Raw genomic sequence first — 15,171 nt, forward strand, 5'->3', positions numbered from 1 at the left:
GTTTGATTTGGATTCCATATGGACATTTATCTTTGGAGTTCCTGCCTCCAGTGGAACCGTGGTCTCTTCAATCCATAATGTTTGCACAGAAGCTGCTTTTTTGTTGCTGGGAATGCTTCGCAGCATGCTAAATTCAGTAAGTATGATGAATCACTGAGGAATATGAGTAACTGTCCCTCTCCCTCTACTATTCTGAATAGAAGAACAGTAATCAAAATGGTCCTCAGGGATCTGGCTTTACTGTGTTACTTTGAGAATCTCGTTCCCACAATTTTCATCTCCATGATAATAATAACTTACATGGATGTAGAAGAACCTTATCAGAGCATTTATTCCAATATATGATATTTTTATTACCCTTCTCTTAGAAATAAGGAAATTCAGAAGTTATGAGGTACAATGCTTATCTAATGCCTATAATATAATCTTACTCATGAAGCATTTTCCGAATCTGTCAGTCAAAGGCTGTCTTGTTATACTAACTTTTTTCATGTTGGGTGTCTATGGGGAGAGTGGGTACAAATATAAGTAAAATGTCAGCGGTTCCATAGAGAACAAATGAGGCCAAGGGGGTTTCAGCTCCTGGTGCCTAGAAGTCATTTTGTCCCTTTCTGATAGCCACCGAGGGTCAGGTTCATGATTGATATCTTCATAACATCCTGAAGCTATTTTTCCTCTGAATGTCTCGTTTGCCATGTGTCTCTCAGATTCTGGTGCAGAAGCCACTGCTGTCAGAGGGATACTGCTGCCAGTTTGAGCTGCCAGTGGGTCGTCTCTGCCTCTGATGGATCTCTTGAACTGACAGTTTCCTGGTGGGGTGGGTAGGGAAGAAGACAGGACTCTCTCCCAACCCTTAGGGATTCCCTCTGCCAGGGCCTGACTAGCGCTGTTCCACCACTAGACTGGCCTGCTGTTAGAAAGCCAGATTTTGATCTACCCTACTAGGTGCTTTATACTTAGGTCCAGAAGTGTTTCTAATTCTTTCAGGATCCCAAGGTAATCCCTGAGTGGCGTTATCTGCTCTCATCCAATGTTTAAAGCACTTTACTCCTTCCAGATTGATTAAGGACTTGACAACTAGTTTGTGCTTTAATTCAATTGCAAAGGTCTAAGCCTTCTGTTTTTAAATTAATTTGGGTGGGATTTTTTTTTAGCTCCAACTCTTATATCACATAGTGTTATAAATGTTATGGCACATTTGTCTCAAAGGCCCATGGTGTCTGTTTTATGGCCTTTTTCCTTATTAACTTCCATTATGTAACATTTTAATCTGTGACAAAGCACTTTCATCACAACCACCTTCTGAGACAGGTAATGGAAGGTTTATTTGCAGATTTAGAGCCTCCTTTTTATTTTTTTTTATTATTTTTTATTTTTTTGCTTTTAGGCAATTGGGGTTAAGTGACTTGCCCAGGGTCACACAGCTAGTTAAGTGTCAAGTGTTTGGTCTGAGGCTGGATTTGAACTCAGGTCCTTCTGACTTCAGGGCCAGTGCTCTATCCATTGTGCCACCTAGCTGCCCCTAGAGCCTCCTTTTTAAAGATGAAGAAGCAGAGGCCCGGAGAGTTAAAGTGAGCGCATGCCCAAGGCCTCACAGTAGCAGAGCCAGGATTTACTCCTTGGTGTTCTGTGGACATCACACTCCCTCCCATTCTGCACTGTGATACACTTGTAGACAGTGAAGATCTGTGTGCTTAAAAATATCTACCCATGGAGCAGCTGGGTGGTGCAGTGGATAGAGCGCTGACCCTGAAGTCAGGAGGACCTGAGTTCAAATCTGGCCTCAGACCAAACTTACTAGCTGTGTGACCCTGGGCAAGTCACTTAACCCCAATTGCCCCCCCCAAAAAAAAATCTACCCACAAATGCCTAAAATACCGACCTAGAGATTAATGTGCTCATACACCTAGAAGGATTGCAGGCATGGACAGCAGTCATTCTTACCTTAGGCAGAACCATTTGTCGCAGGTGCATTTAAAGAACAGTTCACATTAGTGTAATGCTTTATAGTATGCCAGATTGTCACATTGATGAGAAATTGAAGCTCTTTCAGTTACACAAATAAGCAAACATCCGCACTGGGCTGTGACCTTAAGAATTTTCTGGTTCCAGGCCTGCTGTGCTTCCTTTTAAACCATGATGCCTCACAAAGCAAAGGCAAAAATCAAAGTAATTGTACCTTGCTCATGGAAGTGTTTTTAAACAGGTGATACTACCAGGCCTCCAAACTTCAAAAATCCCTAAGATTTGGGGTCATTTTATATAGCCACATGTAAATCAATTTTTAAAAAATTAACTATTTTTCATGGAAATCTTTAAAAAGTGTATTTCTTTCCTCCTAGCCTTTTAAAAAAATATATTGAACATACTATAAGTTTTTGCTGACTCAAGGCATTATTAGGTACATCAGTTATTCTACTGTAGCCTACTATTACTACAACTATAATAGTACTAAATAAGGAACTATTGTATAATGTATGTGTTATATTGTATCATAGGATAGTATAGAGCATGTAGGGCTTATTGAAGTAGTTTGTCCTCACACTCAGTGGCCCTAGACTTTAATGCTGATTAGAGAGAATAGGGAATTAGGGGATCTGAGATAATTGTTATTTTAGAGCTGTAGAAGGATGAGTGAATATCCGCCAGTGTACCATGAAATCACCCTAACTTATTTCACACGTGTCACTACATGTTTTTAGCGAAGCTGCAGTACCATGGAAATATCTTTTAATTTTCACTAGCACTGTTTTTGTTATTTTTATGTCTTATGGTCTAATGGGAGAGGCACAATGCAAACAAGTATTTACAAAGCAAGCTTACATACACAATAAACTGGAAGTAATTAACAGAGGAAAGGCACTAGAATTAAGAGGGATTGGAGAAGGCTTCCAGTAAAAGAAGGGATTTTAGTTGGTACTTAAAGGAAAGTCAGTAAGTGGAGCTGAGAAGGGAAAGCCTTCCAGGCATGGGAGACTGCCAAAGAAAATGCCCAGAAAATGTCTCTTGTGTTTTATTTTAATTTGTCTTTGATTTCCCATGGAAAAGTTTCTGTGAAGATCAAAGAAGGATCAGTTTTGAATATCCGTCTTGTACAGGGAGGTGTTTGTTTTTGCAGCATATAAATATGTCATGATATAATAGTCATCAAATTGTGTTTGTGCTAATGTGTGTGTATGTTAATATGTTTTCAGTGAGTTTCTCATCATACTTTTAAACAATAGCAGTTATAGACCCTAATTCTTTATTTCTCTTCTTGCTTCCAAAACAGCCTTGGCAATCAGAAGAAGAAGGATCTTGGCTCAGAGAATATCCTGTTACCTTGATGCAGTTTTTTAGATACTTATATCACAATGTTCCAGACCTCAGTTCAATGTGGATGAGCCCAGAGTTTCTATGTGCATTAGCAGCTACTGTCTTCCCCTTCAACATCAGACCCTACTCTGAGATGGTGCGTATTACAAGAAATTTCAAAGTCCCTGCTAGCCACTGCACGAATAAGCCAACACATGTTATAGTAAGACAGGCACAACCGTTTCTTTATCCACTCAAGAGTGTGACACACCCTATCAGTAAGTGATGGATGCGTATCCCACAGATGACATAATTCATCCATCCATACACACACACATGTATATACGTGTATATGCACATTTATACACATATGTGTGGCATACACATACATGTACATACATACATACATACATATATATATATACATACACACATGCATACACACACACACACACACACACACACACACACACACACACGCACACAGAGAATGATATATGTATCTCCTGAGCTACATGGTCTAGTTTGAGTAAGTTCAGGTAGGTCACATAAGCAGCAAAAGGTACACTTTTAGGAAAAGAAAGAGGATGCTTAAAATATTACAGAGGCTTATAGCATAGCTATTTACAGCAGACCAATGAAAACATTTCTGCTTTAGCAGTCAGTTAATTAGCATTTATTAATCTTCAACTATGTGCCTTTTTAGACAGAATTAAGAGAACTGGGTGAGTTCCTATAGTTCTTCCAAGTCCTCTGAGTTTTTGTTTGTAACCAAAAAGTGACTGGGGAAAGTAAGTACCAAAGTATATTCAGTATCATGCAGAAAAAGAAAGAAATATTATAATAGCAAATATACCATACGTTGGAGTCGGTCATGTTCTCCCAGAAATCCACTTTTGATATAGGAAAGGCAGAGGAAAAAAATGTCCTACCTGGAATTAGTCTGTCAAACAGTGTTTTATGAAGCAGCTCTTGATAACTTTATACTCAGCCTGTAATCTATAACTTCATTTTCTAGAATATCTCCAAGACCCCAAACATTTAGTCTTATTTCCTCCCCCATCACCGGGAGCCCCATTCCTTTCCTTTCACCCCAGTCTTACCAGTTTTCTCGTGGGAGAATTCTTAATTCCTCATTGTTGAATTAAGCTATGTATTCTAACCACTTAAAAGATTCTGTGTGGCCTACGGTTTTGTTTTCAAAGCTCTATTTAATTCTTATTTGTAAAATTTTTCGCACTTGTCAAGCATGATCCATTTAGGAGAATTTATTATTATAAACTTTAGGATTTCATCATTTTTAAAAGTAGCAATGTGCGACATCATTAACTGTAACAGATTTGTTTGAATTTGATTTTTCTTTATCTACCCTAATGTAAAAGAAAATCAAAAATAAACCGTGATGTAGACGGTGGATTATTGTGTCCTGTTGTTCCAGTGGTGCTGCAGGCCAGAATGATGTTTATATTCCCACATTGCAGCCTGGTGTAGTGGACAGGGTGCTGGACTCAGGAAGACTGCAGCTCAAATTCCAACTCAGTGTCATCCACACAGTGTGACCTCAGACAACTTAACCTTTCTGTATCTTAGATTCCTCATCTATAAATGAAGAGGTTGGACTCGATGCCTCTAAGATTCCTTCCACCTCTAAATCTCTCATCCTACAGCACAAAATGGCAGTTCCTTTTCTGATTCAGTTCTGTGGCCTGGAGCAAAACAATTAGCATCTCATACCAACTCTTTCCCCCCCAGTTAGATAGAGATAATTATTATTTTAGAGCTATGGAAAGATGAGCAAATGTCCAACAATATACCATGAAATCTTCCTAGTTTATTTCATAGATGTCACTACGGTTTTTTTGACTATGCCACAGTATGACAGAAATATCTTTTACTTTTTTCATGCTTTTTATTATTTTTGTCTCTTGAATTTTCCCTTTGTCTTTGATTTGTAATTCTTATTAGGTTGTAGAAAACTGAATAAGTGGAACAACTCCTTTTTATTTTTTTTTATTATTCCAATCCTAAGTTTTACTTTGTACCAGGTCCTGAGCTGAAAATCTGTGATAGTTAGCTTCTCAGTAGTCAGTTCATGAAGATTCAGGTCATGACTGTTGCCTTCATCCCCCCGAGAGACTTTGGGCAAGCCACTTTCCCTTCCCTCGCCCTTTGTTTCCTCTGGTGTAAAATGCTAGATCAGGTGTGAGGAACCTGTTCTAGATGATCTCCAAATGTTCCATCTTCTTCCAAATAGCTGATTTCCATTTTTTTGTTCATTTTAAACAATAGGTCATTATCTTGACATAATCCATTGAATTAATTTAAGATGATCACATATTAATTAAATTTAACTAATGATCAAGAAATATACCTTTAATTTAAAAATCTTTTTGATTAACATTTTGTAACATTGCTTATATGTCCATTACAGTTGTGAAATAATTTAAAGAACTCCCTTTATATAGTTTGATGACTTTTAACCATAAGTGAAAAGTCAAATGAAAGAGCAATGGAATTAATTTGTGAAATAATAGAGCAATAGGTAAACCATACAAAGTGATCACTACTATTATAATGTAACTTATGTAAAAACAAACAGAAATTAGCACTGTGCCAAATAAGAGTTAATAATAATGGGAAGATTAAGGCATTTTTCTGTTCTGTTTTTAAACAGGTCACTGATCTTGATGATGAAGTTGGGTCTCCAGCAGAAGAGTTCAAAGCCTTTGCAGTTGACACGGGAATGAACAGAAGCCAATCTGAGTACTGTAATGTCGGCTCCAAAACCTACTTGACCAACCACCCAGCAAAAAAGTTTGTTTTTGATTTCATGCGAGTCTTGATTATAGACAATCTCTGTCTCACACCTGCCAGCAAGCAGACTCCACTGATTGACCTGCTGTTGGAGGTAACATCAAGGAAATGAGCTGATTGCAATGTAGCTTCACTGCTACAGGTAGAATCTATCTATCAGGATCAAAAAGGTGTTTGCAAATTTTCCAGTTGATATAAGCATTTTGTAGTAGAAACGAAGAAAATATTTCTCACACATAGAAAGCATTTGTCACGTCTGTGCTCCATGAAAGTACTTTACGGTACTCCGTGAAGACAGGAATGACTACCGATGTTGGCCTGCATCTCTAGGTCACCAGTTTTACTGGTTAATTGCTTTTTACCGGGGAGTTACCCCCACTTTGATTCCAGCCCCGTTTTTCTGTAGCTGTGTTCCTATATCAGGATGAGAATATGACCAAGCACCTTTCCTGATAGCATTGAAAATTCCTGAAAACCCCGAAAAAAGTTTGCCTGCCAAATCTCAGGAGAAGCAAAGGGGAGCAGGAAAAATATTTGTCCTACCATCTTATTTGCTATGAACCAGCGCCTGTAAATAGTACTCTTGTTTTATCAGTATTACCTGGGCAGTAAGTGCTCCCTCTGGTGAATAACAGAAGCACTGCAACTCAGTACTCCTGTTGATCAAGGCAATTCATATGATGACAGTCTAGTGGATTGTTTAGTAAGATAACTTTACCATAATTAGTAGCACTTGGACACTAAGCAGACAAGAGGGTTTTTTGGGGGGAGGGTTTCTCAGAATTCTCAGTAGTGATGAAATAAGAATAATTTTCACCAGTGAAACATATAATTGAATAAAATGCAGACCTTTAAATTTTCAAATATTGGCCACCTCAGGGAAGAAGGATGATAACAGCTGACATTTATGCAACATGTTTTTCCACATTAAGTGGAAAAAACACACTCCTTCCAGCATAGCACTGAGAAGGACCAGCACCATAGAGGAACAGATAGAGGATCGGGCATGATCATGTAATCTGCAGTAAAAGGCAGAAGACAGAATGTGGGTGAGAAAGCACAAGTAACAAACACTCCTAGGTAAGGAGTGAAAGAAAGCAGACACTGAAGAAGCACAAATACAAATACCTCACACTGGTCAGACTAGCCGATGACAAAAGGGGAAAGTGACAATTGTTGGAGGGGCTTGGATCAAACAGGCACACTAGTGGAGCTCTGAATTGGTGCAGTCCTTTTGAAATACGGTTTGTAACTATTCCCAAAGAGTTCCTAAACTGTGTGTATCAGAAATGATTCCACTAGGCCTGTCCCCCAAAGAGATCAAAGAAAGATGAAAAGGATATGTATATGTTCAAAAATATTTATAGGAGCTCTTTTCATAGTAACCAAAATCTGGAATCTAAGGGGGGTTGTGCTTCTCTTGTGAGTAATGGCAAAACCAAATATTAAATTTCCATGAGACATAAGGATTGTCATAAGTAAGGAATTTCAGAAGAAACCTTGAAACATCCTATAAAGTAATATAGAGTGAAGTAAATAGAACTAGGAGAGCAGGCTAACAGTGATAACATAGGGGAAAAAATCTTCAAAAGACTTTAAAACTGATCAACTCAATGATTAACCACAAGTATAAAATAATGAAAGTGAAACAAGATACTCCCTGTTAGAGAGGTGATAAAAAGCAGAGATACACATTTTTGAACGTGGCTAATGTGAAATTTGGTTCTAACAATGCACCTATATATTGAGGCCTTTATTTTTTTTTAATTTTGTTCAGTGGAATGGGACCAAGGTAGGGTGAAATACAGATCAATTTTTAAAATGTTTCCTAATTGAAAAAAATAAAGTTAAAGCAAAACAAACCAATCCAGTTAGAATTAGAAGGGAAATGTAACTGGGAGAAATATTCATAGCAAGTTACTGTGATAAAGGTCTTATGTTCAAGTTATATAGGGTCTGAAAGATATAAGAACAGGAGCCATTTCACAATAGATAAATGTCAAACTGATAAATAAATGTTGTAATGGAAGCAATATCCTCCACCCACATGCAAGTTAGGCTACTTTTTCCTTAAAAGGTATTGAAGCCATTCTTAAGATTTAGTTACCTTAGGAGACTCAAAGATCCGGCTGTTGACATCACTTCCTGGTCTCCTAAATACAAAGCAGCCATGTCAGACCACCATTGGCTACTCAGACATTTGACAGCTGAACTCAGCTGACTCAGCGCAGGATGCCCTCTGCACTTACTCTTTTTGAACATCCTCCTATTACAGGTGAGGAACAGAACTGTACCTTGAAAAGATTAAATCATATGTGCAGAAATATTTATAGTAGCACATTTTTGTAGCAAAGATCTAGATACACTGGGTAGCTGTCATCTGAGGAGTGGCAAAAATTATAGTATTATTGTATACTAAAGGAAAGTACAAAAAGATAGTTCAAGGAAACCTAGGAAGACAAATATGAATAAATGCAGAGTGAAGTGCTTAGAACCAGAGCAAGGCATACAGGGATTGCAACATTGTAAAAACAGCATCAACTTGGAAAGGCTTCAGGACTCGGAACAGTGCCACGACCAGCCACAACAATAGAAGGCCAATGATGAAGCATGATTTCTGCCTCTTAGCTGGAAACAAGTTGTCCATTTTAAGATGACTGACATGGCTTTTTCAGGTATCTTGGCCATTCTTGTTTGCCGTGTGTAAGAGCTTTCTCATAATGAATGAAAGGAAGTGGGGAGAGGGACAGTAGCAATTCCAAGAAAGAGAAAAGCATCAATAAAAAAAAGATTTTTAAGCTGCAGAAGGAAACTGAACGAGGTTCAGAGGGAGAGGCATACAACAGGATAGCTTTGGAACAGATGCATTAAATTTATTGTTAGCGGTTTTTTAAGTTGTAACACGGTTTCATTTATAGTACTTGAAACATTCATGTTCTTGTTTTTCAAATTCAAAATAGCAAAGAATTAAAATCCCAAGAGGAAAGCTGATAGAATTGCCTCTGCTGAATGATTTAGATATTTACCTGTCTGAAGAGAGAAATATGGATTAGAAGGTCTCTAGAGTACTATTCAATCCCTTGATTCTGTTTAGAGATCAATTTTCTGCCGGAACAGTTTGATACCAAAATGAGTGAGAAGGGGGCATGTGACATCTTCTTCTAAATGTTATTATACATAACAGCTTTTCATTTTTCCTGAATAGTTCTTGGAAGCAGGTGAATTGACCAAATGCTCTGTTGTAGATTATGACAAAGCTTATAGTAACTCCTCTCATGACTTCTGTTCTTCACCACGCTCTGTTGTCGCCACCGGGCTTCCCTTATCACTGCTGTTGGGTTTTCAAAAGACCACAGTAGTGGTAGTTCCCAGAAGTAAGTCTCCAATTAAACCATTCACTTTTTAGTCATTCAGCAAACCTCTCTAAGAAGATGCAAAGATGTATTGAGAGAAGGGAGTGTGTCTCAAGTAGCTTATAATCTATAATGGAGAGATAAGTATATGAGTAATTAGCATTAGTAGTATAGCACATAAGTCTTTAAAAGAGGTGGCAATACTTTGCTATGAGAGTTCCAAGGATTGCTTCCTATGTACCTTGGTGATCTGTGGGTTGCACAACATCTGGAGGAAACAGAGCCAGGCCATAAACAGTTCCTCAGAAAAACGTCTGGGAGTTTGAGCGTCCTGCGAGCTCAGTGTAAGTCAGCAATTGGATAGCACACCTTAAAACACTAGAATTATTTTGGGTTACAGGAAGAAAGACAGGAGGTCCAGGAATTAGGAGGCAGGTGTTTCACCATAGTCCTTTCTGGTCAGACCACTGTGTAGTACTGCATTTAGTCCTAAGCACCATATGCAAGCAAGGATACTAGGTGGTAGTCAGCCACAAGTTCACGCCATATGAACAGTGGTCAGAAGTACTGGGCGTGCATAGCTTGGAGAAGAGAATATCCAAACTGACTCTTACCTTGATCCAGCTATGTGACGTAAAGGAACAAAAACCTGTCACGTGGAAGAAGGATTTAGACTTATTCTTCTTGGTCCCAGGTCACAGAACTAGGCATGATGGGCAGAAGCTTCGCAGAAGCACATCTAGCCTTGATATGAAGAAAGATCCCCAGATTGGAACTAACTGCATTAGCTCTTGTAGATCAAGTTGTCAGACTATGGGGATCTCTTGGCAAAAGACAGACAGATAACCATTTAGATATGTTGTAGAAGGCATTTCTTAAAATTCTGGACTATGTGACTCCTAAGATCCCTTCTCTGTGAGTTTCTACCCTTTAAAAGCTTAATATTTGACTGGGGAGACAAATCATGCCTACCAAGGACCAGAATTTGTGAGATAAACAGTTATAAAAGCTTTATTGTGGTGGAGATGATAACTCCATTACAGAAGACTAACAGGATTTCACTAATAGAAACAAAATTTTAAGATTTGTGAACATTTGCACCACTTCATGTCATACTTTGCTATGTGACAGTTTTAAAAATTTAATGTGTTTGATGATATTACTAGATTGAAAATCATAATATTTCTTCCTCCGTTGGGTTATAATCCTAAGGGTCTTTTCTTTTGCAGGCTTCTCCTGAAAGGTCTACAAGAACTCAGCAAAAAGAATTTCAGACTTATGTTTTAGATAGTGTCATGGACCACTTGCTTGCAGCTGATGTTTTATTGGGTAATTTCATATTTTAACTTTGACTTTTATCAGTCATCTTCCATTAAGAAACCCAAATGAAATCTCAATTTCATCTTCTTCTTCCTATTTGAACTCTGTTTTAAAGAATTTTTCTTTCCTATACCTCCCCTCCAGCCTTTAAATCTAGAAAAAGGCAAAAATAAAAATCTTTCAAGAATTCTGGCCTAAATTTTTCATATGAATTGTGGCATATGAATCTGGGGTACAGACGATGTGAAGGTTGGACAGAGAAAAAGGAAAGATGACGCATAAAAACATCCTCCTTTTTTGAATAGTTTAAAAGCATCTTCCTTTTATGAATATTTAATTCTTGCAGACTTTATAAAGAGAACTGCTTATAGAGAGTCTAATTATTCCAATATCTAGAGGTTTGGTTTTGGTTTTTTTGAAACAGGCTTTCTATGAGAAAGGAAACCCCCCTTTACTATTGCATGCCATGATAAAAATGTATTAAAGTGTAGTGTGGTGGCATTTTCTTCTGAGAAAAGAAGAAATATTGACATAAAAAAATTATTTTGGTGCATGTGCTAGTTTCATTATCACTTTCTATCCCCAGCACTTAGAACATTTCTTTTCATATAGCAAGCATTTAACGCTTGCCAAATTGGATCAGTGAATGATTTTAATCATGGATGCCAGAATGCTCTTATTACCCTATTGCCTTTAACTTTAAAAAACAAAATGTTTACCCAGAGATTTTGGATGTTGTCATAATGTGCAAAAAGTACATCCTAAAATAGATGTGCTGCTTCTAACTTTTGTTGAGATTTGCTTAAATTGAGAATATTTGTGGTGTGAAATATATACTACACAGTGGATGATACTTAAGATAGAATGGGCAGCATTTGTATAATTTTTAAATCATTTTCACCTGCATGATTTCATGTGATCCTCATGGTAGGTAGGATAATTTCATTTTACAAATGAGAAAACAGCAACTAAGAGATTGTTATATTTAGATTATTTAAGTTAAATAATCTACAAAAAGGATTTTTTTCCCTATGATTACCTAGTTATCTAAAAATGGGGAAAGTACTTCAGACAGTATAGTACTAATTGACTTGTTTTAGAGCTTCTTAATTCTTTTCACCTCCTGTTGCATATGTATTCATTTTCTTGTCTCTTTCTTTCTGGAATTTAGGAGAAGATGCATCTCTGCCCATCACCAGTGGAGGAAGTTACCAAGTACTAGTGAACAATGTATTTTATTTCACCCAGCGTGTGGTAGACAAGCTTTGGCAGGGAATGTTCAATAAGGAATCTAAACTTCTTATCGATTTTATTATTCAACTAATTGCACAGGTAACCTGTTCAAGCCTGTTGTACAAAGTTTCATTTTTAATACTTTTAATAGTTTGTTTGTCTGTTTTTGCTAATACTGGTGATAATTATAATTATAATAAAAATACTGTAGAATGCAGGCTTGAGCCAGGAGGGATTGTTTAGTTTTGTGATTATATCTTTAGCCCCCAGCACAGTCTAGGAACTAATGTTTATCATATTTAATTATTAATAATATTTTACTGATGGTTCCAAGATAGTGACTTTGTGAGGAAGCCAAAGTAAATCTTCTCCCCGTGTGTTTTTACGTGAAGGAAAGCTTACTCATAAGCATACAGCAATTTGTTTTCAAAGGTTTTTCAAAATTGTTTCTTCCACGGAGTTGAACTGGTGGACCTACCCATGAGTTTCTGACCAACACTAGAATTCTTGACACTCTTTACCCCCAAAGAGCTTTCACAGGGGTGGGGAACCTGCAGCCTTGAGGCCACATGTGGCCCTCTAGGTCCTCAAGTGCAGACAACAGTTTGTCAACAGACAGTTTGTTCTGTGAAGTTTGGATTCAGTGAAAGGCCCACACTTGAGGACCTAGAGGGCCACATGTGCCCTCGTGGCTGCAGGTGCCTCATCCCCGCATCACTTGCAGTTGCTGCTTAGTTGATTTATTTTTATAGCGCTCGTTATGAATAAGTTCAAAAGAGAAAGATATTTGAGGGTCAGCCACCTTTTTTGTATTTTGCTAAGTCGTGGTTCTCCTGCTTCTTCACTGCGCTTCCTCTGAGTGTTCCATGTCAATCTACTGGTGAATAAGGATTATTTTTCTGCTTCATTCTAGGTACCTGTTGCTTTGTTCAGTAGTTCATGGGAATAAATGTTGAAGATAGTAACTGACACGCTATTGCGTAGGGGTCATAGTATTTTCTCAGGTTATTGTGTGTTTGCCTCTTTTTTTTCTTTTAAGCCAGAGTAGTGCTCAAAAGGCAGCGAAATAGAAACTTCTTACAGAGCCTTTTCTGGTGTCATTTTCAGTTATTACACTGTACATTGAACAATGCTCCTCTTTTTCCCAAGTGTTTTTTGTGCATAGTGAATGATTTTGTTAACTTCAGCAGAGCATTCCTTGTTGCAAAGATATTGCACTGTTCATTTCACCATGTACTTTTCATATGTTTAATTAGTCCAAACGAAGATCGCAAGGGTTGTCACTGGATGCCGTTTACCACTGCCTAAATAGGACCATCTTGTACCAGTTTTCGAGGGCACACAAAACAGTCCCACAGCAAGTTGCTCTCCTCGATTCTCTTAGGGTCCTTACTGTGAACAGAAACTTAATCCTAGGACCAGGAAACCACGATCAAGAGTTCATTAGCTGTCTGGCTCATTGCTTGATTAATCTGCATGTCGGAAGGTGAGTGCTTCAGGACAAATTCATCATATTTGAAGTTCAGAAACTATTGTCCTACTTAAAAAAAAAAAAGCTTCACGCTAATGATTACATGGTGATATTCCTTCTCTGTTTTCCTCAGCTTAGATTGGGAGCAAGAGTTCTGAGTTCAGATCTTGGCTCACCCCTTACTGCTTATTAAGGGTGCTGTCCATGGCATTAATTTCCTTTCCTGTAAAATGAGGGGGCATCCTGGCTGAACTCTTAAGTTTCCTTCTGGTTCCCAAATCCTGTGATTCTCTGACCACATGCAAATTTTTAAAGATGGAAAGTAAGCAAAACTAGCCACACTTTTCTCCTAAGAGCCAATGCTGCTAAGCAGAAGTCCAGACAGGGCACGTATGTTGGTTCATCTTTAAGAAATTACATCTCAGTACTGTTTGGCTGTTTCTTGGCTGTTGCAGTCTGTCTGTGATCCCATTGATAGAGATGTCCCCTCCTATAGTGCAGATTGCCTTTCCTGCAAAAAAAGTCTGACAAAAGAGGATTGATCCGACGTGCTTAAAGGTCTTCCTTCAGATTCTCCCCAGGCTGCCTAGCAGTTACCCCTCAGTCTCATTACATGATCAGCCCACTGCTTTCCCCAGTCATACATCTCTCTGATGACATTCTGTAGGCAATTTCCCCTGTGCATATCTTCCTTGGTGATTCATAAGATCCTCATTATTTGAGTCCACTCCATTGTGAATCCATCTAAAGCAAGGGCTAGCATTTCATTATAAACAGTGGGGAGGAGGTTTATTTGGACTTCTGTCTTGAAAAATGAAATGAAATATTGTGAAAAATAAGTTCATTTTAGCATATAGTTAACAAGTTGTGTGTTTTAGTTTACACGTAACAAAGTTAAGGGCAGTTAGGGGAGGGTATAATATTAGCCGAATGTCCCTGCATGAGGGAGTTAATCTCTCAGTGCTCCAGGTGCCTATGTGCATTGGTAAATGAGTTTTCTAAACTGGTGAAACCACAGTTTCAATCCCCAGAACAAGTTTTGTTTTGTTTTTTAAACAAAAGGCAGCTTTGGGGAGCACGGTAGAGAGAACGTTGGTCTTGGGGGTCTGGAAGGCCTGCACTTGCCAGAGGTGCTGGGGATGCTGACCAGTCATCCAACCTCTCTGTCCTTCAGTCTCCCCTTACGTTGAAAGAAGGAGTTGGATTTGTTGGCCTCTAAGGGCCCTTCTAGCTGGAAATGTGTGAAAGAGCCATTGTTACAAAAAGACTCGATCAGTTTTCCCAAGGGTCTGTCTTTATCCTTTGATGTTCAAATCCTTCTCTTTTGAAGCACCTGTCATAATCGTGAGCCATCAACCAACACAAATGTTGGTGCATAGAGAGCTGATGATGGGTGAGGATAGAGGCTAGCGTTAAATGAGAAGAAATGCATGGGCAGGGACTAATTTTATAAGAGATCCCTTCCCTGGTGAATAGCTTTGTGTTACGATCCCTTTTGTTGTCCTTCACAACCTCAAGGAGACAGGGCAGTGTCATGGGCAAAAAGCCAGCCTGAGAGTCATGAAGACTGGGGTCAAGTCCTTCCTCACTGGATTAGGGCGTGGGATGTGGTTGGTCAGGTGGGAGGTCAGGCATATGGTCTCACCAAGGAGAAGGGCCCCCTCAGTATTCAGTATTGGAGGGAAG

At 38.5% G+C, this 15,171-nt stretch overlaps 1 protein-coding gene across 1 annotated transcript in view; it reads left to right on the top strand.

The window, feature by feature from the left end:
* The window catches only part of WDFY3 (WD repeat and FYVE domain containing 3), a 330,461-nt gene that overhangs the window by 226,932 nt on the left and 88,358 nt on the right, over positions 1-15,171 (top strand). Inside the window, 6 exon segments of the mRNA XM_078148340.1 lie at positions 2-136; positions 3,272-3,451; positions 5,969-6,202; positions 10,691-10,790; positions 11,953-12,113; positions 13,271-13,500. Coding sequence (XP_078004466.1) covers positions 2-136; positions 3,272-3,451; positions 5,969-6,202; positions 10,691-10,790; positions 11,953-12,113; positions 13,271-13,500 — 1,040 coding nt within the window.

This window comes from Phascolarctos cinereus, unplaced genomic scaffold (assembly GCF_003287225.1).
Source record: "Phascolarctos cinereus isolate Bilbo 61053 unplaced genomic scaffold, phaCin_HiC Scaffold_9;HRSCAF=440, whole genome shotgun sequence".
Taxonomy (NCBI): Eukaryota; Metazoa; Chordata; class Mammalia; order Diprotodontia; family Phascolarctidae; genus Phascolarctos; species Phascolarctos cinereus.